The sequence below is a fragment of the Aspergillus tubingensis genome (genome assembly GCF_013340325.1).
Source record: "Aspergillus tubingensis WU-2223L DNA, scaffold_7, whole genome shotgun sequence".
Classification (NCBI taxonomy): domain Eukaryota; kingdom Fungi; phylum Ascomycota; class Eurotiomycetes; order Eurotiales; family Aspergillaceae; genus Aspergillus; species Aspergillus tubingensis.
In genome coordinates, this window is record NW_023336281.1 from 2256047 (window position 1) to 2278377 (window position 22331).

Here is a 22331-nt window from a genome sequence, read left to right on the forward strand (position 1 = left end):
CAACATAAATCGAAACTCATAATTAGCACATGTAAAAGAACCAGAGGACAGAAGACAAAACACACCACCGAGAACCCTTCAGCACAGGACGTCGATAATGAAATTTTGACATTCCGCCGCGCCTTGCGCCGGTTGCATGTATCCTGACGACCACTCTTTCCCTTCCCAACCTAGATCATGAACGAAAGGAGAGACATCTGGTCTGGGCACAGATAAGAACCAGAGAGAACTAAATGCCGATGGCAATAATATAATGACCTGGCATCCTTGAGCCATCCACACCCGCCGGACTCATCAACTTTGTAAGTATATTTAGTTCGACTAGTACTCGCCGTGTCGTGTATCATATCATAAAGGATCGAGACCCTGTATAGTTACGTCTCATATTTAATTGAAATTGTCTCGAGCAGTGCAGGACTACTCAAGCAGCGGGATTCGTTGGACGGCCGGGCCTTAATCATCGTCCTTGGTGCCCAGGCCTAACAGATCAACTTCGAAGGACCCGTCACACGACTTACCGAACCCTCTCCTGGTACCGATAGCGCCGAAGGCCGCTTTGTGTTCTTTTTTATCTTTGTGTCGGTCGCGGACAAGATCGGGACTCGAGTCCGAAGATGCAGTGCCGGACTGGGTTAAAGGGGAGGCACCGCGAGTAGCCGGCTCGGACGCGCTATCTAGGGCAGACCGGATGTTCGGGCTTGGGTGGTCAACCTTAGAAATGGGAGATGCAACGCTCGGCGGAGCAGTGCCATAGCCTCTACTCTCCCCGCTGAATGCATCTACTTCGCTTGCTTCAGGTTCGGACTCCTGCTTCAGGATAGCAGGCCGAGGCTGATACAACCGGCGGGATTTTTGTGCCTTCTTGGAACGAGGCTTATAGGGAGAACCACCGGCCAGCAGGTACTCCGAGCTCCCGGATATTGGAGTCGGCATTAGAGATTGTATACTGCGGACGAAGTCCTCACGCTCGCTGTTGACACTCGCAAAGGCGGCGGTGCCATTTGCGTTGGCCAGCGCGCGCATCTTCCCGGGCGCAGATTCCACGGATGTGTAGCTGGGGTACTCTGGGAGAGGGTCAAAGGATAAAAGATCCATTTTCGAAGAATTCTTTGCTCCGTGTCTCTGGGGCATTTGAGCCCTGGACGGTCCTGCGGCGGCATAGACAGGCCGCGACGATCCAGGAAGTGCAGCTGGTGAGTGCTGAATAGCATAATGAGTCTTCTGCTGAGAGTCCCTTTCAAAATCAGAAATGTCCGAGATGATGTTTGCCCCAAGGCGAGATGGGTTGTGGACCGCTCCGAAACCCCCATTGTCCGTCAGTGGCAGAGCATGTCCGATTTGATGACGAGGATGAACATGTCCATTCGGTATCAGGCTGGGAATGCCATACTTCTCACGATACCAGCGGGGGATGTCACGGAGGCCAAGCTTCTCGAGCATCGCCGGGTCGCCAGGCATCTCATGTTTATAAAGGCAGCCTATGGTCATATTAGTGGTCATACTACACAACCAGACGACTGAAATACTAGCCTTGTTGTGAATAGTCACACTCGCCATGGCGAATCCAGTACGAACAGTATTCTTTCTTGGTATTGTAGTGAGGTCCCTGGTCGAGGGTCAGTCACACGCGTTTTCCTTTTTCAAAACCTTTGTAATGCTACATATTAGGACTTACTTGTCTAGAACCCACATTGCCAGCAATACTACCACCACTATTAGGCACCAACCAACCGTTACTGGACGAACTGGGCGTAAACATGCCGCGAGAAAGACCATGCTGTATCAGCGTTGTAATAGCCAGACGCTCGTTTGTCGGAAGACACTCATCGGAAAGGACTCTCATCAACGCGGCCTGTAAATCAGAGTCACGGGTGCGGTGTCCGGTCGAACTCGTGGACGTCTCTCGAGTGGAAGCAGGGCCAGCTCCTTCGACAACATATGACTGGGGCCTCATCTGTACAATCCCAAGGCTCGTCATTCCTTGGGTTTCACTGGCTGCTAGCACACGGGGAGCCCCACGAATCGAGATATGCGAGGGGAGCTCATCCACGGCGATAAGGGGAGTGAAGGCGCCATTAGGACGAGTACAGAAGTACTGGGGATGAATCGTGGAGGACATTATGACTTGGCAGCATAAAACTGTAACCAGATGTTTGGATGATGTCTCGTAAAGAGATGAAGAGTCGGGAATGATAGATCCTAGATTCAAGTGTAGTGGTGAGCGGCTTGCGGGAGGAAAGAGATGAGAAGGGAGATGGAAGTGTTCAACAAGAAAGCCAAGGGAATCAAGAGGTAGGAGGAGAAAAAAGAATGACGGTAGGCGAGTGCGCGTTTCAAAGCGCGTGGTGAATGGCTTGGGTGTATGAGCGAGAGAAATGTCACTACCATTCACTGAAGCCGGCAGTGGGGATTGGATAACAGTACTGACACGGAAAATTTGGAATCATTAAAACGAAATCAAGCAGAGGAACTTAAATATAGATGAATGCATAATATATAAGATAAGAAAGCTTATACGGACAATGCCATTAAAGGTAAGATAGAAGGGATAGCGACAGGTGCAGGATACAAGGTATTATTCGGGAGTCACCGTAAACATCCACAGTTAGGGAAAGGAAGGTTCCGCTAAATTGCGGAGCAGACATCCAAGAGGGTGGAAAGGCAGCAGGAGAGTAACGTGAAAGAGCCCCCAAAGCGCTTTAACAGCAGGCTCCGACTTGGGTCCCGTTGTGGCTCAATTCCGCCAGTGTTTGTCCGATGATGTTGGTCAGTACAACATCCGGCTCGGATGGCTGCAGCCCTCCCACTCTGGCACACACGCTGTTCTGGTCTGTCTTGTCGGTTTCGTTGGGAACACAATGGCCCATCCTTGAAAACTGGAGCCCTTTGACATTCATCTTATTTTTTCCTTTTCTGCCATGATCTCCCTGTATCCCGTGGAACCCCTTGTTCCCCTATGATGGTTGTCAAAGGCGGGAAGCTGCCAACACCCATGTTTGTATTGTACGTGGTTTGGCCACTTTGTATGGTATTTCCGAGAGACATCATACTGTGGGAAGCTCCCATCCTCTGTCTGGATCATACTGGTGGCATATTCCCATTCTTTGAGACATTGAGTGCCAATAAAACGTGGCGATACAAACGGCTAAATCAACCATTGGTGTTGGTGACATAGCGACACTAACTGCCCAGTAGATCAGCAGTAAACGGCTTCCTGTGATTAGCCAAATAGAGATAGCGTTTGAGACACAATGCGGATATATTCTACACTTACAGCCCTATCAGCGATGGCGCGGCCTTTTTCACCAAGGCCATTGTGCGACTCGAGAAATGTTGGCATCTTCTGGAAGAAATTAAGCTATCCCACAAGCTTTGAGCGTGGGCTCCGGATATAACCATTCGTCAGGTGAACGAGGGGATCTGGTCTGCTTTAAGTGTAAGTATATCGGCCAGGGGTCCAGTGAGGAATGCGATGACAGCTGCAAGGAGGGAAATTGACGGCGGCAGAAACCGAAAGGCCACAAAAACATGTGACCAATTCGGTTTACAGCCTCAAAGGGAAAGTGCCTCGGGTTCATGTCGGAAACTTCCAGTCATGCTAATGATATGATTGGGTATGATGTCTATGTATGTATGTACATGCACCCATAACGATGCAAGATTGCAGCCCGTACGCCCAATAACGCCGAAGAATCCCCGTATATGCTTTTGATCCTTGCACCACCAACTCCTCGCCGTCTTAATACTATCTATGGTTCATGTCCCGAATATCCATAAGAATTCCGAAATGGCTGAGGGGGGGCCCATGCTGGTTGCTGGTATGTCGACTGCCGTGTGCCATCATTTGAGGTGAGATCGATGATGGAGGAGTTGGTCGCGCCAACGTCACTAGGTGCCTCAAGTGTGGCCTGTGTGGTATGTTGTGCGGTAAGATCGAACATCGGAGAGTTCGTTGTCACAGCGGCACTGGCATTCGAATCCGTGGTGGGTATGCCAGGGTTTGTGAGACTCGATGCAGCCTTACTGGCTTGCTTCCTCTTACGCTGTGCAAGGTCCCCACGGACCCCATTCAAGTACTTTTTAGCTAGCTGGACAAGTTCACGGTCCTCAGTACTTTGCTTCAGAGCGGCAAGCATTCTGGCAACTTGAGTATCTGACCGCAAATGCGGACATGTACGCGAATACCCATAATGGGCAAGCCCGCACAGAGGACAGTGTTCGACGCCGGCCATCCTCAGGCGGCAATGTCCAACTACGTGGACCCGGTTGCACGCTAAACAGGGTGGCCCCGGATGGAGGACGGGGTCTACATTGCCATCTAACGGGGGAGGTAGATCCTGCTGGGTAACGCGTTGGGAAGCACGCACTGTGGCTTCTGTTAGTTGCCAGAAGACCTTACCCGATGCAAGGGCGCTCTCACCTTTGGAAGTTTTAGCGACCTGGTCCATGTCGTCGGAATCCAGCTCGGGCGCAAAATCGGATTCTGATTCCATTGCATCGTCCGCTCTGAACTCCCTGTCACTTTCCACCTCCTCACGAGCATGGCGGTCTTTGTTAGGCGACAGCTCCATTAAAGCATCGTTCGCATAATCCACAGCAGTCCGTCTACGTTTCCCACGACCAAGGGTTTCAGCCTTTCGTCTGGCTTCCTCGGCAGCTGCCTGCTCTCGCTCCCGCAGGATCTTTTCCCAAACATCTGCACTTGGCGCAGGCTCTTCCTCCACGTTCTGCAGTTGATCCTCGAGATTCTGGTTATCGTTCGCCCAAACCCGAGCGAAACTGAACTGATTACCCTGATTGCTGTCATCGGGTGTGCTAGCTTGCTCGGCTTGACTGCGGTCAAGAAGTTTGTCAACCGATTCCGAATCATAGCGGACGTCGCCAGAATCATCGTCATCAAATAAGGCCTGAGCACCGTGCCGCAGAATGGTCTCCAGGTCTCGTCCATCGTCTTCCTCCGAAACCATGCGATCAATGAGGACGTGGTCAAGAACCATTTTCTTCTTGCCAATCTGCATGATCTTCTCTTCGGCACTTGCCCGGGTCATGAGCTGAAAGACGAGGACCTTGTTCTTTTGTCCTATGCGATGAGCACGGGACAATGCCTGCATATCCTGATGTGGGTTGAAATCGGGATCCATAATAATTACTGTATCAGCGGTAGCTAGGTTAATTCCAACGCCACCAGATCGAGTTGATAGGAGGAATGCAAAGTACGGTGAGTCTTCGGCATTGTATGCATCGATAGTCTTTTGTTTCTCGAGCGATGACATTCTCCCATCGAGGCGAAGATACATTAAGCCGACACCTTCCAGAAAATCTTCAATGATGTCCAGATTCTCAAGGAATTGACTAAAAATCAGAACCCTGTGGCCGCGGTTCTTGAGTTTTGGCAGCATTAGTTCCAATAGCTGGAACTTGGCAGCTGCATCTACCAAATGTCGATGCGAAACGGCAGCGTTGCTCGTTTTCTCTTCGATGGCCCTGCTGTAAACAAACGGATGACATAGGCACTTCCGCAGCTGCATCAAGATATTGTTGAGATTATGCTTTTCAGTTTGTTTCAAGGCACGGGTGCCTTCTTTCCTCTGGAAGATTGCCTTGATAAGCTGAGGGTTCTTAGCCAATATGGATTTGTACAGTTTCTTCTGCACCGTAGTCATCGAAACAGGGACGATAATCTGTGCCACTGGGGGGAGAAAACTGAGAACCTGGGCTTTTGTCCGTCGCAAGAAGAATGGACGGATCATGTTATGTAGTTCAAGTATATTCTCCTTTGATAAATCCCCATACTCGTTTTCGAGGTCATCTGCCCTCTTAGACGGATCACAGAATTGCAACAAATTAAAAAGCTCTCTTATGTTATTCTGGAGGGGAGTGCCCGTCAAAAGAATCTTGAAAGGAAATTTGATTCGTGACAATGCTTCGTACAGTTGACTTTTGTCGTTCTTTAGCCGTTGCCCCTCGTCCACGATGAGGCCAGTCCAAGGTACTTTCGATAGCAGTCTTCGGGATGCGTCGTCGACCAGGGTTTCGTACGAAGCTACGACGACGTGGCACCGAAGGCTTGTATCGTCATCAGCGAACATTTCATAGTCTTGTGCTAACTTCCGAGAGAATGTAGATCCATAGTATGTGACTACCCGCAGTGAGGGAACCCATGTTTTGATCTCCTTCCGCCAATTCGGGCACGTCGAATTTGGCACAACAATCAGGAAAGGCCAGCATTTATGATATTGAACAAGGGTTGCGATTAGGCCGATGACCTGAATGGTCTTACCGAGACCCATTTCATCAGCCAGGATAGCGTTTTGCTGTTTGTACCACATGTAGTAGAGCCAGTCAAGTCCGTCCTTCTGATAATCCATGATTTGTCCGCCTGTCATTGTCTCTGGCTGCCCACTTTTGACAACATTGGAGCTGAAGTTTTGCTTTCGGACGTGAGCAATACGCCGTCTGAGGTTGTCTTGGTTGGGTATGTGAGTATACTCCCTTTTGACCCAGTCTTCGTATGCAGCTCGGAAACTCTCCCACCTCTCAGGGTTGCTGCTGCGCTCGGGAGGCGTGTCCCAGGTGACCTCCTCATACGGTAAACCTTTGAATTTGACGTACATTTCTACCACATCATCCACACGTGCAACGTCTTCTTCAAAGGTACGTTTGCGGCCTGTGTCAGGCGAGGTGCCGGAGAATCTTACATCAAAGACAATGTCCACGAGCAAGAAGTCCTCAGGAATCGCTTCCTCGGCGGTCATACAGGGTTCGAGGCGTTTATCTGACCTCATAAAGGCACGCCGCATGTGATGATTCACAAAGCCCCAAACCCAGCTGCCCGGCATCCAGGTGGTATGGTTGTAGGATTTATTCTTCCACTTAATAAGGTACTCCATATCTGCTCCCTTGGCAGCATCTGACTTGTGGACCACAGGGCGCCACGCGACTATCGCGCCAACCTCTCCAGGTACTGATGCACAACTCTCACACTGCCATGTCATGTGCGTTATTTCGGATAAGTGTTCGAAGTGGAAGCCTCTGTGGCAGGTGGTGCAGCGGAAGAGCAGGTTCTCGACGTCGTTGACCCGGGACATGTCAAAGGGCGTTATAGGATCTTTACCATCATTCTGCTGCCGGAGTTGTTGCTCCTGCTTTGGTGTCAGACGCTCCCGGATCGGTTTAGACATATTCCCTCTGATATTGCAAATTGAACAGCGGCCTTGATGTGGGTTAGAGGGGTCCTTGGCATGAGAAATGCCCAGACAGCGCCGGCACTGGAGAAGAAATAGATCTTCAGCTACTTTTGTGACAAGATGTTCTCGTGCAGAGCGTGGACCGAGACACCCTTGGTGGTAGGCGCTCGTACATCCTTGACAGAAAACCAGAGGGCCTTTCGCGTAGTCATCACCAATGATATGGCAGACTTCGCATACATTCCTATGGCGTTGGCGAAATGTATCATGTTCTGGGACTTTGCGAAAGAACTCCTTAGCCCCAAAGAACTTCTGCATCCGAGGGGCATCCTCAGCATCTGAGATGTCATCTTCATTCCTCTCGCGCAAGCTTTTCTTCTTTGACTTCCGCGTCCTTGTAGAATGCCGTGTGCCTTTGGGTGCACTATAATCGCTTTCATCGGAAAGCGAGACCACCGAACGCGTATGCTTTTCGCGGCGTCGCAAGACTCGACGCTTCTTAGAGGTAGCCCCTGAAGACACAATTAAGTCCTCGCTTGAAGGCGACCTCTTCCTTCTCGAACGGCGGGTTCCTTCATCACTGCTGATGGCCTCAAAGAATGCTGTGAAACCAGATCGTTGACCACGAGTAGTGCGCCGGGAACGCCTCATATCGGGTATATCTGACTCAGAAGAGGGAGACTGTTCTTCGGAAGGAACAGCCGAAGCTGACCGAGAGGAGATGTAGTGATCTGGTCCGTAGTTGAGGAAGTTGGAGAGAGACTCGGGACCGTTCTGGAGGGACTGGAGTTGCGCGAAGGACATCTAAGAAAGAAGTCGATTGTCAGTGATATGACAGAGAAGTGAGAGTCAAAAGAGGCCCACGCGATACCTACAGTTTCAGTCTCACCACTCTGCAGCTTCACCTGATAGCTCAGTCCAGCATCTGCCTCGGATATTTCACTAATGACATAGCGGACGTCAAAATGTCCAGGAAGAAACTCGTACTGCGACAGATCACTGGTTGATGTGACTGGAATTTCAACCGTGACAGAAGGCTCAGATATTGATTGCGGCTCAAGCTCTTCCTCGCGACTCGCTGTGGGATTGTTGAACTTGGCGAAGAGCTCCTTGACCATATCTCCATCGTTGTCTGCATTATCCGGCCCCTCGCCGCTACCGAGCGTTTGTAAAAGGAGATCCATGATGTGGGGAGACTATTAGAACAACAGAATACTCAACAACAAACGCTATTACAAAGCAAGTGACCATATAGAACGACTGTCAAATGAGCAATATGCGCGTCAACATAATTGCAGTTGGACCCCCAATTCCCAAGTGGGTGATAATGAGATTCCAGACTCGCGCGTTTCCCCGACAAACGCGAAATTCCGCGGCGGAGCAATATTGATGCGCTTATCTTATCGGGCGGTGAGCAGGAAAAAACCACCTCCAAAAGGCGGAGATCGTCGTTGCAGGACTCTCCGCCTAGCATACATCTCCCGACGCCAGCAGAAGTCTTACTATCTTCAAGCTCATCGTTCGAGAGTGGATAGAAAGAGAGGGTTTCTAATCTCTATAGACCTGTCTCTACTGTCCGTCACAGCTCTCTGGACTACGATGTCTCTCCAATCGTCTCTCACCTCTCTTCGAGCTTACCTTCGACCCTCAATAGCACCGTCAGCTCATTTGCACCCCGTCAGACATGCATCACTGAACTCGGCCATTGGCCGGGGCATCCGCAGGTCACAATATGTCGATGATGTACCTCAACGACGCAATTCCGCCCGCGATGCTCGGGATGGTGGGCACAAAAGAAACATGGCCAAGCGTGACAAACGCCCAGAAGCGCGGGAGCACCGTTCTGGAACCGCATTCGACGAGGAAGAGTTCATCAAGAAAGGGACATTTCGCGCATTGCCTCGCGCATATCAAACAGAAAGAACTGTAACTAAAAGAGGGAAAGATGGAAAGAAGATCTATACGAATGAGGAAGTGAGGCACCCTGATTATGTCGGCGACGATCAAGAAATCAGGAGTGGGCGTTTCCGCACATTATCCCAGGATTATCAGAGCAGGCCTCCCCCGCCTCGCCAACATCGTCCCACCGACAAATTTCCCGAAGAAGTCAAAAGTTTCGTCAAAATCCCCCTCTCAGTGCCTTATACCACGCCTGCATCGCAGTTTGTTTATGGAATTTCTGCATGCATGGCTGCATTACGTGGCAGCCGTCGCCGGCTATACAAACTCTACCTCTACCAATCAGAGGGCCAAGAATTAACCCCGGAGAAAATAGCTCTACGAAAACTGGCACTTTCGAAAAATGTGGCGGTAAAAATGGCTTTTGCAAGCTGGCGCCGGTTACTCGACCAGATGAGTGATGGCCGACCTCACCAAGGCTGTATTCTTGAGGTATCCCCTTTGCCTCGGCTGCCAGTGCAATATTTCAGGCCCGTTCCATCTCTGGGGGCGGATCACTTCAGCCTAGAGCTGGGAGCGCAATCGCGAGAAGAAGCACAGGTAAACACTATGAACAACACGGTTGACATCAACAACACCTTTGGAAAAAGGTATCCTGTTGTTGTACTACTCGACGGCATCGTCGATCCCGGGAATCTCGGTGCCATCATTCGCTCCGCCTACTACATGGGAGCCGACGCCATAGTTTTCGCGGGCCGAAACTCAGCAGAGATATCCCCAGTAGTTATCAAGGCATCTGCAGGAGCCGCAGAACATATGACATTTCTTCACGTGCGAAATGAAGTCGATTTTATTCGACAATCAAAAGAAAACGGGTGGCGGTTTTACGCCGCTGATGCGCCAGGCAAGGGATCTTCATCTGTATATATGGACCCGGCCGAGTTTGGGAATGAGGGCACTGTCACCCAGGCACCGAGTGTCATTATGATGGGCAGTGAGGGCGCGGGGCTTAGCCCCCACATCCTTTCCCAGGCAAATGCTGTTGTTGGCATCCCTGGTGCTAAAATCAGCCCCGAGTTGGGCGTGGAGTCAGATCCGGCCAGAGTGGACAGTCTCAATGTCAGCGTTGCGGCTGCTTTGTTGATGAATATGTTCCTTCGGGTGCCGGTTTCATGGGCCAAGAAGGAGGATACTAGGGTCTGGTGAGGAATGAGCATCTGTACAGTAATATCAACGACATCATATGTACACATACGTCCGAATCGCATAGTATAAAATCATAGCATACAAATATACTGAGAGGCTTTTCTCAAACATGAGACAATCTCTCAAGTCTACTATATAAACTAAGCCATCATGATCAGTAGAGGTATGAAGAGCTCTTTCTCCTGTCCTTGAGGCTTCAACCTCATAGTCAAGTCACCGAGCTGGGTAATATACTGAATGATCAGGTTGCGGTTTCGAGTGCACTATGTGATGGAAGACAATTTTCAAAAGGTCTTTTTAACCACAAGGTGTCATTTTACAAAAGCGAAGGAGATGGAAGATGATCATAAAACTACAATGGCATCTATCTGCCAACGCCGGACCGACATATATGGAACAAAATAGAACCAACAAACCCTCCCTCCTCAAAAAATTGGCTTCCCAAACAGTCTACAGAATAGTCGTAACAATCCTCGTCATCGCCCACCTCTGATTACAGGAAGAGATCATTTCTTGCGACTCCTCGACTTGGGTGCCGCATTTGAAGAGACACTGGCTGCCCGCGACGTTGAGGTAGAAGTTGCCTTGCTGCCACCCTTGACGGCCTTAACTTGCTTATTCTATGGGTTGGTTAGCCGGGCTACTCTATTGTGACTGTGTATGGTAGGAATGTCAAGGAAACTTACAACTGCACCGCCCTTCGTCTTCTTCTTGGTAGGTGGGCCCTCATCCTCCTCGGCTTCATCGTCGTCGCGGTCACGTCCCCGGCCCTTGCCGCTCTCACCGTTTGCCTTTCCATCGGTTTCGAATTCCTTTGCCACGGTGTTCAGCAGGGTGGTGCACCGACGTCCAATCTCGACTGGGGTTCGACTAAGGAAGAACCAGTCAAACCGGAAGAGGGGAGACTCGCGGATTTCGTCACGGATCTTCTCGTAGAGACCTTCGCCATCGACTCCATATTTGTCCAACATTACCAACAAGAACCGATCCTCCTCTTCCGTATAGACCTTCTTGTTGGTGGTAGACACAGTGTAGTTGATCTTGACTTGCTGGAGTGGTACGCGGTACATTTCCATCTTCTTGCGCAACATTTTGCGTTGGTGGTTCATCTTCCGCAATTTATCCTCGCCCTGCTCGATGACACGGAGGTACTTGGGATAATCTTGGATTTCAGTGTACCGCTCCCAGAATACTTGCGCGTACTCCTCGATTTCTTCCGGCTCTTTGCTGTCCACCTCGGTGGCGATTCCAACGTAGTCAGTACGGCCGAATTTGGCCGAACCGTTCACGAACTGTTGGAAATCCCTGCGGTTCCAGTTGGAGAAGCCTTCTTCAGACATCTTCGCCTTCTCCGCCTGCTCATCCTCCGTTAGTGGCACTGCATTGTCAATCTCCTGTTGTTCAAGATCACGTTCGGCCTCGCGCTCGCTCAGCTCTTCTTCCGGACCATCAGGCAGAGGAACCTTGTATCCGATTTCCTTGTGGAAGTAGGCCGTCTCCTTCTCCTGCAGCTCCTGAAGCCCAGGCGGGAAGAACTGCCAATCATGGACAGTGATCTGCTTTGGCGCCCGAGGAACCTTGGGCTTGGGATCAGCCGTTCTACCACCAGTTGCCAAAGCCTGGCGATAGTATTTGTCGATAGAATAAAACTGTTCCTTACGCTCTCTCTTCGCCGGGTTGATCCAGTTGATACCAATGTCCTTCTTGCGATCTGTGAAGTCTTTGCCGTTCCATTCGTACGCACTTTCGGAGCTGAATTTTTGCAAGTCGTCGATACCAAGCTTTTCGTACTTCTTGTTCAATTGCGCAGTCCGCTCCTCGCCCTTTCGCAGAATGTTGTCGATATCATCTTCGGATATCTGGTGTTCCGCAGATATGGTGGTGTTGGCCTGAGTGTTGAAAACATTGGCAGCTCCGTGCTGGATCATACCCAGCAATTCTTCCTTGGACGCGGCATTCTTGGTCTGCTGCTGAGCGCGTCCCTGTTGAATGACAAGCTGGTCGAGCCGCAACTTCTGTGCGGCACGTTCTAAGACTTTTTCTTCGATCGCATTCTCTGTAACAAACCTGAACACCACAACCTGTTTCGTCTGTCCGATACGGTGGGCACGGTCCATTGCTTGCAAATCAGCCTGAGGATTCCAGTCACTATCAAAGAGAACGACAATATCGGCCGTCGTCAGGTTAATACCAAGACCTCCGGCTCTTGTTGTGAGCAGGAAGATGAACTTCTCTGATCCCGGCTTATTGTACTCGTCGATAGCAGCAATTCGGTCCTCGTGGGCCGTTGTACCATCGATGCGGCAGTAGTTGTATTCGCGGAAAACACAGTAGTCTTCGAGAATATCAAGGACACGACTCATCTGGGAGAAGATGAGTACGCGACTTCCCTGTTTCTGCATACGCGCCAGCAATTTGTCAAGGATCGTCATCTTTCCAGCATTGTAGATGAGATGCTCATCGGTGGTGTAGGGTGGGCCAGGCTCTGCACCTTCAAAAAGGTAGGGATGGTTGCAACATTTGCGAAGTTGCATGACGATATTTAACAAACGGGTCTTTGATTCACGCTTGCCGGCGGCGCCATTGACCGCATCGATATCTTTTTCGAGGATCTTCTGATACCACTTGACCTGCATTTCCGACATGGGGACGTAAAGATTGACCTCTTTCTTAGGCAGCAAACTCTTCTCGACGTCACTCTTGACACGGCGAAGCAAGAAAGGTCGCAGAACGCGATGGAGTTGTTGCACGACTGTATCCTGATCGGAGTCTTGTCCGGAGAACCATTGGTCGAAAGCCTCCGAATCACCGAAAACATCCGGCAACAGGAAGTTGAGGAGGGCCCAAAGCTCGTGGAGGTTATTCTGAAGTGGGGTACCGGTAATCAGTAGTCGGTTCCTGGAATGGAAAACACGGATGATTTGCGCCAGAGAAGACTCCTCGTTCTTGATCCGATGGGCCTCGTCGATGATGATGTACTCCCAAGCGAACTTCTTAAGGTGCGCCTTTTCTCGAAGAATCATCTCGTAACTAGTGATACAAACGTCGAAGTTCTCATCGAGAAGCTCCTCATTGATCAGCTTGTGTCGCTGTTCTTTGTCACCCTGGAGGACAAGCACATTGACCTCAGGTGTCCACTTTCCAAACTCCCGCTTCCAGTTATCGAGGGTAGATTTCGGGACGGCGATGAGGTGCGGGCCGGTGATATCGCATACATGTCGGAGGTAGCCAAGGAAAGAAATGGTCTGCAAAGTCTTGCCCAAGCCCATTTCATCCGCCAAGATACCTGAAATACCGTTCTCGTGCAGCGAAACTAACCAGTTCAATCCTGCAATCTGGTAATCGCGCATTTCTCCCTTGATGAACGGCGGGGAGTCCCGAAAGACAGTGTTGGTTTCGCCGCCGGACTTTTCATCCTTCAACAGCTCGGCGTCTTCTTCTTGCTCTGTTCTGCGACGCCTTTCACTACCTGCACCACCTGAGCGCGACGAGCCCTTCTTCTTGGCCTTTGCCTCCTCCTCAGCATTCTGCCGGTCGATTTCGGCCATGATCTCCTTGATCCGCGGATTAGGGTTGGTTTCGATGAAATGACGGAATAAGTCGGTTAAACCGAGGAGGTAGCGAAATCGTCGGATAGAATCATCTTCCTATAGTAACACACACCGTGAGCGACAAATCATCAAAACACGACCATCGCATTGGCGTACCTTCGACTCATCCAAACGACCATGCTTCTTGCCCAAGATACTTTTTCTCATGTGGAAAGCTTCAGACCTCCGTCTCCGGCCATCCAAAGGCGCTGCGTCGCCTGCAACACTGCTCGCCGTGGTATTTGGGTTCGTATCCGAGTCCTAATTTGTGTTAGTCGGCTCATGCGTCAGGCGGATCGCCGAGTTATTGAGTCGCGTTTACCGTGTAGTCTGGAGTGTCCTGGTAGCCCTGAATTAGGATTATTGTCAGCTGGAGCCCTTTGCCGTTTAACCAAGGACGCGCATGAAGATAATACATGGCGCAAAGAGGGGATTCGCGCTAACTCACCGTCATCGGCGCGTCTGCGCTATCCACGGGCACCGACGTGACAGGCTCAGCATTCGCGTCTGTCATAGGGGTATCTGCCTGTGATGGCGAGTCGGGAGTCGGTTCAACTGAAGGAGCCATCACCATCCACAGCGCACCGAGCGCTGCTGTTCGGTACTATACAAAGCGGGACACGAGTTGGTATTAAAACAACCCAGGGTAGGAAGCTATCGATAAGACCCCTAGGAATATGTAAGATCCACGACCTCTAAAAAAGCTGGCTGTAGAGGAACTGGTGGGAGAAATTGAAGTTGGGGGGCGCACAAAGGAGGTGCGAAAGGAACAAACAGTGACGGATGATGAAAGGACGAAGAAGCACCGCCAGTCGCGCTCATGGGATGGCAAATGGAATTTCGTCGGAGAAGCGCGGCCAGGGCACGCGCTCATTGGACGGGAGACGCGAGGGCGTGACTGAGTCATTTCTGAGTCAGCAGGCGGCGGAAGACCAGTTTCCCCGCTGTGGGTCACGTTACCGGGACAGACGCAAAGAAAGATCAGCTGCGCCAGCGTCCTTTCCGAACGGTCATCGCCAGCCAACGTCCTTTGTTTGCCTGCGGATCTTGTTGTTTCTCCCTCTATAACGCCCCCTCTTTGGGCCTGTCTCTTTTAGTCCAGACTATCAGTCATATCTGCCTCTTCCTGATATTTCTTGGGGTTGCCTCGGAGTTTGCCTAACCCCCTGTTTCCCAGAAGCACGGTTCAAGTCACCCCTCCTAGTGACGCCAACGCTAGTATTTATTGTCAAAAGTCTCCCAGGCAGACTGCTTCTGCCACCACACCACACACCATGGACTCGATGAGATCCCTAAACACGTCACTGCCCAGCTCGACGCCTCGGCCACAACCTCCTGAGCAGCTCCTACAGTCGTTCAAGGCTGCTGCTCTCTCCGTCACGAACCTCTACAAGAATGCTGTCTACGAACAGTCGCAAGCCAAGCAAGCTGGATACCAAGAAGCAATTGAGGATCTACTACACTTCCTAGACCGGGAGAACCTCGGTCTTGGCGACGGGGAGGGCTGGAAAGTTCGGCAATGGGCCACGGAACGGAGTGATGGAAGTGGTGCCCCTAGCGACGATGATGAGGTTGAGAAACAAACCAGAGGCGCAACGCCGGCTGCCGCCCGCAAGGCACAGCCAGAATCCGAACCGATCCGACAGCCTTCCAAGTTATCGTCGGAGGAGCAAGCTCCAGCTCCGCCACAGCAACAGCTGCCAACACCTTCGACCCCTCATGCCTCTGAATCAAACGACTTCGATCGTCCAACTATCTTTACGTTTACTGCCGGGCCCACCTTTCCGCAATTCCCAGAACAAGATATGGACATGCAAACCACCGACAGTTCGACTCCAGCGTCTCAAGATGGTGCCCCGGTCAGCGTCTCCGTCTTGCCTCGAAACGCCCGGCAACAGAATCGTCATAATAACTTCACCCGCTCAAACACTCGGTCGTCCCCTCATGAACCGTCCGTCGGGATCGGTTCGAAACGAAAGCTGAACGTGCCCGATTTCTTCGACTTGTCTGGTCTAGGCAATCGAGACATATTTGGGGGCGGCAAACGTGGCCGCTTCACCTAGAAAATATGGTATCGACGAATAGACGAGCATATATTCTCACGGTCACGCAGCGGTCAATTGCATTTTTTTGTGGTTTCTTCTTTGTTTTCCTTTCGGTGCATTAGTAGGAGTATTGCATGTGGCCCTTTGGTGGGCCACGGGTCATCTTTCCGCAGTCATCTTCATTCTATCCTTGTGCTCATATTCTCTTTGCTTACATTATTTCCTTGTCATATCCCATTTCCTTTGGTCATCATTACTATTAAATATAGAGGTTATCAGACATGGCGATACCCGGTGAGGCGGCTAGTGTTATATTAATCGTACGATCCTTTCTATACACTGTTTTGTACATGTTTATTAGTGGTGAAGCGCTTGACTTGATGTGCATTCCCGTCATCAGAAGAACCAACGCCAGAGTAGAATATATGGTATAGAGTACATGATATACAAATCGTCGTGGCTTCATCAGTTGAAGGCTCTATATATTCCCATCCCAACTAGTGTCGCAGAGATGGTGAAGAGCCCGAGATGTCGAGATCCCATCTTATACTTGGTTGTTCCTTGCATGATTGCCTTTTCATTCATCTTGAGGTTCTTCAATCCCGAGTAGTAGCTGTAAACACCGAGGCCGATGAATGCGGCGGATCCTGCAAGCCATCAGATTAGCTATAGTACCATGATTATCGCCCAGAAACAAAGATTAACATACCAGTAACTCTGCATGATAGGCAGTCATCATATGCGTCCTCCGCAAGTGCACGCTTCGCGTCCTTGGGCTGGACATCCAAGGCGCTATTATTCTGGGTAGATGAAGACATTGTTATAGAGTCAACGAAAGACAAAAAAAGGTCTTTTAGAGAGCAGTCCAGACGAGTCTCGATCAAGGAGACTAGCTCGTTGCGGCGAGCTGCAGCCATTCAAAGGAAATGCATGAAAAGGCGGGGATCGGCGGCAGAACGAGGGGCTTTTGGACTCCGCTAAATGGGGGCCGATGGATCACCGACCATCATTGCTGCACCATGACCACCTCTGCCTACTACATTACGCCCCCACCGGTCGGGATAGGTCGCCTTCGCCATCATGAGCGGCCAGGTCGATGCGCTCTATATCTATGATGAGCAGAGGCACGCCGTTCCTTTCAATGTTCTGATTTCCAGCAGTCACTGACCTGTCCTCTTCCAGCAATCCGATCGTCGAGCAGGTCTATCGCTCCCGTCCGCCCTCCGCATCGGCTATTCTCCCCCTCTATAATGCCTATGCAGCTCCGCGCCCGTCACTCATCTACTTTCCAAACACAACTCCGCCGGTGACAGTGTTCTCGGTAGTGCAGTCCAACCTGCTGTTCTTGGCGCTGTCCGAGGTTGATACGGAACCGCTACTTGCCTTGGAATTCATTCATCGGGTTGTTGATGTTCTCGAGGACTTCGTTGGAGCACCTTTACTTTCCACCAAGATCCAGGCGAACTATGATGTGGTCGCACAGCTTCTGCACGAAATGTGCGATGCGGGGGTTGTTTGCAATACAGAGCCCAATGCGCTACAGGAGGTAGTGGAAATGCCAGGATGGATGGGGAAGCTGTTAGGCGGCGTTGGATTGCCTGGGTGAGTGCCAACCATTACCGGATGAAGGTCACCATGCTATATACAGTGAACTGACGGCCTTTCTTATGCGCAGATCATCGACACCGATCCTGGGACAACCCAGTGCCATGAAGCAATCAGCCGCCGCCGCCGCCCAAGGACCTGCGATCCCCTGGAGAAAGTCCGGAGTGAGACACACTTCCAACGAGCTCTATGTTGATATTATCGAGTCACTTTCCGTGACGATGGCGCCATCAGGACGAATACTCTCTGCGATGTCTTCCGGTACTATCGCCTTCACCGCCAAGATATCTGGTGTCCCTGATCTGCTTCTTTCGTTAACAGCACCCGGTGGTCAAAAAGCCTTGGGACGTAAGTTGGAGCTGCCGGTATTCCACCCATGCGTGCGCCTGGCGCGCTGGCGGGAGAACCCTGGCGAGCTCAGCTTTGTACCACCAGACGGTCGGTTCATTCTTGCCGGGTACGAGGTGGACCTTATGCCCACAGACCCTACACTTGATCAACCCCCGAGTCATATGGAGAAGCTTTTCTTGCCGGCTATTGTGGACATCCGTAAATCGCTTGGGCCGAGTGGCTCAGATTTCGAGGTCCGCCTTATTCTCAACACAAACTTCCCGGGATACTCATCCTCCAGTCGACCTGGTGTCGGGCGTAGCGGATCAGGCACGTCCACACCCTCTTTTCTCGGGGGTGGAGGCGGCAACTCCTCAGCGCCAGCGCTAGAAGAGGTTGTGGTGACCGTCCCGATTCCGAAATCGGTCCGGAACATCACAGACATGCAAGCCAGCCGTGGGGAGGCTTTATTCTCACCGGGCAACGGCGTACTAGAATGGCGCGTGCCGACCAAAGATGCCGGCACAATTTCCGGGACGGCGACGCTCCGGTGCACCGTCGTAGGACACTATGCGGATGACGAGCTGGACGACGACGTCGAAGAAATCGACGCAGACACCAATCTTCTCCAGGGCTACTACGACGCCAGCGCGTCTTACCAGAACCCTGAAGCAGACACGACGAAACGCAAGACCAAGAAAAAGAAGAAGAAGAAGGTCGTCAAGAAATCATCTTCCCGCGCAGCAGCAGCGGCAGCGGCAGCAGAAGCCTCAGCTTCTTCGCCCGCTGAACCCCTCTCCTTGAACCCGGAGGATCCCGAACAACTCACACATACTCCTACTCCTGAACCCGAACAATCGCAGACGCTTACACCGCCCGTTCAATCATCCTCGCCGCAACCTCCACCGTCACTTCCCCGGTCACAGTCACAATCACAGAAACAATCACCCAGCCGAGCCTACTCGGATTCCTCCATCTTCCTTTCGGCGCCCCGTAAAACCAAGACCCAACTAAACGCGACACTAATGCCTAACTCGGCAGCGGTGTCGTTCTCCGTTCGTGGCTGGCTGCCCTCGGGGCTCAAGGTAGAGAGCCTGAACATCGATCCGCGGCGGAGTCGCGGACTAGGCGAGGGAGTGAAACCATATAAGGGAGTGAAATATATCTGTATGAGTCGGAAGGGAGTGGAACGGAGATGCTAAATACTACGTTGCTATACATCTAACAATTGATCTATTGGATATAACCGCTACTTCAGGATTACTGACGACTCAAACACTTACTGTAAAACTGAAGGAAATACTATGAATCATTGTATGAGTCCAATTCTGACTCTCTCTCGTACTAACAAGATCATGCCATTCACTTTTCGCATCACACATACTACTATATACATTCTTATTAGAACTATCCAACCCATCACCCTTAACAATATATACATCCACACCTCCTTAATCTAAACATAAGCATAACAAAACGGCCCCTTCGTCGTACTCATCAACTCCTTCATCTTCCTCGGCACTCCATTGGCATACCCCAAATCCACAACCGTCTGCAAGGTAGTATTCTTACTCGCCGGCTCATTTAAGAACGTTCCCGTCCCCGAGATCGCATACTCCCTACTCTTCAAATCCAAATTCTGCCAAATCCACCAAACCCGATCGATCATACCATGATGATGCCAGAACGCCGGATCTCCAGGACTAACATACACATCGCGTCCAGGGTCCCCACCCATACTATAGTGTCCGGAACCATGGACACCAATCGACCCACTGCCAGGCACACCCTGCATGATCATCTCGAAGTCCCAGACATCGTCGTTGTCCAGGATAAGCGAGGTGATCTTGGGGTAGGTGTTGTACTTTTGCAGAAGGGCGGTGGTGAGACTGCGCTTCAGGCAGCGGGGGTTGTAGTTGAGGGGGTTGGAGACAGCGGCGGTGCTGCCTCCGGGGAGGGAGAGCGCGGCGGGGCCCATGTTCACAGTGTAGTTCTTGAAGGGCCCGCTGGTAACGCAGCCACCGCCGGTGCCCGGGGGTAGGATTATAGGGGCGTAGTTGCCGAGGTAGAGGGAGATGTTGCCTTGGTTGGGGATGTAGTAGCCGTTGCCGGACATGGAGGTCTCGGAGCCGTCGAATACTTCAGACGCTTCCATTGTGTGGATGGCGTCGTAGCCCCAGTCCCAGTATCTGTGAGTTGAAGTTAGTTGGGGAGTGAGGGGGTGAGGGAGAAAAGAGGGGCGTACGGGAAGTCGCCTGTGTAGTGGCATTCATCACGGAGGGCTTGCTCGAATTCAAAGGTGAAGTAGCGGTGCCATGCGAGGAAGGTTCCCTAAGACTCTTGTTAGTGTTGGGGGTAGATTTCTGGGCAAGTAACATGTACTGTATAGTGGATCTCCAGAGTCTGGTTGATATGCGTGGCTAGGAAGTCATCATAGCGAGTCTTAGCACCTGGGGCTATATGCGACGGGGTGCGCGAGGGAAGCTTCTGCAGACAGAGCACCGAGTCGATGTAGTCTTTCTTCTCGGGCTTCGAGAACGCCCGCCAGTCACGGCGGATCCGCAGGGTCTCTCGCGTGCAGGCCTGCTTGTCCTCGGAGCTGCTGGGGAGGTTGGCCAGAGTCTGGTCAAGGGCATAGCTCGACAACTGCTCGAGCTTGGCAGCTGCGGCAGCCACGGCAGCGTCGGATGCAGCTGGGCTGGTCAGAGCTGTATGGGAGGCTGTGGGCACGGCCCAGGCCTGCGAAGCAAGCAGGCCCAGACTGAGGGCCTTGAGAGCAACCATTGGGTTGGCTTTAGAACAGTGAGAGGCAGAGGCAGGACAGAACGGGAACGCAGCCTGAGCAGAGAAAGAGGTGTCCCCAAAGGGGAATGCCAACCCTTTTTAAGTGTCCATCCCTTGTTTAGATCGCCTAGATGTTCGTATCTCGCTATGGGCACGAGCCTATGCTATTGATGGAGATTCGGATGGCCGGCGAGAAATAGAACGGAGCCCTAATCGACTAGGATGCTGACCGAGCAAACATGGAGTTCGAAACAGCTCCAATAACAATGATAATCTAAGCAGTTAGGGCGATGCGCTACCTGCTCTAGACTTGTCTGACAGCTCCACTATCGGTTCCAGACTCCGCCAGAGTTGACCGGAGGAAATGAATCCACGTGAATGGTGAGAATCATGTTTGCTGAGGTGGGATCGGAAGGCTCTGAGCCACCGAAAGGAGAACGTGGATGGTGGATGTTTATAGTGAGAATGTCGTATATGCAGGGCTATCACAATGTTGTACTTTCAGGAAGAATGATGCCTGGAGAAGAGTAAGTTTTGAGAGTATCATACGGTATGGGACGGAACCCGCTAAGCGATGGCGGCTCGCGGGTCCGACTGTCTGACACCAAACCGGTTCCACCCTCTTTCTCTTTTCTCCGACAACCAAGGATCCCTCCACCGGCTGGATCGGATCCTTCGATTCCTCCCAATATCTTATAATGCCCTGAAAGTGGAATCGCTGCTCTCAGTGGCTTGACCCGCTCATCGATCGATCCCTGAACGATCCCGCCTGTGGCCCAAGTGTGATCCTCCATCCAAGACCAAACACGGACGATCAGTAAAAATTGCGAGCCAGATCTACCAATTGAGCATTGCATATGCTAAATTTCTGCTGTCTTTGGCTTGCTCTGAGCCATCATCTCTAGTAAGTTATCTTATTACGGTCCATTGTGCGAAACACCCAGTCCAACTGGTTTGGTGCTTGACTAGGCGAGAGAAATTAATTTATATCTAGATGAACCCTAATTCTAGCTCTCACGCTAAGTAAACAAGTGCTGTGCCGCCGGAGATTTCCGCACGCAATGATAGGAATAAGCAGATTCGAGTACGTACACGTACTCTTCCAGGGAATCGCCAGGGGTTTCGCGTTCGGCCTGTGTTTGGTGTGTGGGACTCCAAGCTGATGCGCGGATGGCACGATGTCAGCTCCACTCACAAACGTTGTTGAGCCGTTCCGAGGTTCTACCTGAGCGTTCGAGGTTCAACACATGGACATGAACTATCTCATTGGTCATGTTCCTGTTCAGCCGTCCTTAATGCCTCGGACATACTGTAGAGACCGTGACCTATTGGAGGCTTTCCCAGGGGGCCAACTGGGTCCTCTCGCCGAGATTAAGCGAAATTGATTAGATTGTACCTGACAGATGAAGGTGGCAGAGCTGAACTGGACGGGTCGATTGCGGCATGGACAACGAAGCAGATGGTTACCAGTTCTAGCATCGGAGATCCTAGTAGTGGGATCCTTTATCACCGGAATCCAGAGCAGCAAGAAATCCTAGCTTCCTAGACATTCCTCTAGTTCCCTAGCGTTAACTTTCATTGCGACGCTCCTCTAAAAGGATTGCAAGCATACGACCGGCAGATTAGGCCGCTAGCTCGTGTGGAAGGCTTTCGCAAGCTCTGATCCTGCGATCTGGGTGACCCGA

At 51.4% G+C, this 22331-nt stretch overlaps 8 protein-coding genes across 8 annotated transcripts; 3 read left to right on the top strand and 5 right to left on the bottom strand.

Annotated features, from left to right (window-relative positions):
- Positions 1-453: 453 nt before the first annotated feature.
- AtWU_05719 (uncharacterized protein) lies at positions 454-2119 on the bottom strand (the record flags this gene model as incomplete). Its single annotated transcript, XM_035500829.1, has 3 exons — positions 454-1478; positions 1531-1606; positions 1676-2119. 3 exons carry the CDS (start codon positions 2117-2119, stop codon positions 454-456), a joined length of 1545 nt encoding a protein of 514 aa, XP_035356722.1.
- Positions 2120-3749: 1630 nt separating this feature from the next.
- On the bottom strand, positions 3750-8371 carry AtWU_05720 (putative chromatin remodeling complex subunit (Chd3); the record flags this gene model as incomplete). Its single annotated transcript, XM_035500830.1, has 3 exons — positions 3750-4366; positions 4421-7991; positions 8063-8371. 3 exons carry the CDS (start codon positions 8369-8371, stop codon positions 3750-3752), a joined length of 4497 nt encoding a protein of 1498 aa, XP_035356723.1.
- A 415-nt stretch (positions 8372-8786) lies between these two features.
- Positions 8787-10292, top strand: AtWU_05721 (RNA methyltransferase; the record flags this gene model as incomplete). The annotated part of the gene is made up of 1 exon (XM_035500831.1): positions 8787-10292. One exon carries the CDS (start codon positions 8787-8789, stop codon positions 10290-10292), a length of 1506 nt encoding a protein of 501 aa, XP_035356724.1.
- A 506-nt stretch (positions 10293-10798) lies between these two features.
- On the bottom strand, positions 10799-14450 carry AtWU_05722 (putative SNF2 family helicase/ATPase; the record flags this gene model as incomplete). Its single annotated transcript, XM_035500832.1, has 5 exons — positions 10799-10912; positions 10979-13939; positions 14000-14143; positions 14205-14231; positions 14331-14450. The coding sequence occupies 5 exons, from the start codon at positions 14448-14450 to the stop codon at positions 10799-10801; spliced, it is 3366 nt and encodes a 1121-aa protein (XP_035356725.1).
- Positions 14451-15156: 706 nt separating this feature from the next.
- AtWU_05723 (uncharacterized protein) lies at positions 15157-15945 on the top strand (the record flags this gene model as incomplete). The annotated part of the gene is made up of 1 exon (XM_035500833.1): positions 15157-15945. The coding sequence occupies one exon, from the start codon at positions 15157-15159 to the stop codon at positions 15943-15945; it is 789 nt and encodes a 262-aa protein (XP_035356726.1).
- A 447-nt stretch (positions 15946-16392) lies between these two features.
- Positions 16393-16745, bottom strand: AtWU_05724 (uncharacterized protein; the record flags this gene model as incomplete). Its single annotated transcript, XM_035500834.1, has 2 exons — positions 16393-16574; positions 16637-16745. The coding sequence occupies 2 exons, from the start codon at positions 16743-16745 to the stop codon at positions 16393-16395; spliced, it is 291 nt and encodes a 96-aa protein (XP_035356727.1).
- A 262-nt stretch (positions 16746-17007) lies between these two features.
- AtWU_05725 (putative AP-3 adaptor complex subunit mu) lies at positions 17008-19064 on the top strand (the record flags this gene model as incomplete). Its single annotated transcript, XM_035500835.1, has 3 exons — positions 17008-17051; positions 17110-17529; positions 17603-19064. The coding sequence occupies 3 exons, from the start codon at positions 17008-17010 to the stop codon at positions 19062-19064; spliced, it is 1926 nt and encodes a 641-aa protein (XP_035356728.1).
- A 254-nt stretch (positions 19065-19318) lies between these two features.
- AtWU_05726 (tyrosinase family protein) lies at positions 19319-20646 on the bottom strand (the record flags this gene model as incomplete). The annotated part of the gene is made up of 3 exons (XM_035500836.1): positions 19319-20051; positions 20108-20193; positions 20245-20646. 3 exons carry the CDS (start codon positions 20644-20646, stop codon positions 19319-19321), a joined length of 1221 nt encoding a protein of 406 aa, XP_035356729.1.
- Between the last annotated feature and the right edge of the window lie 1685 nt (positions 20647-22331).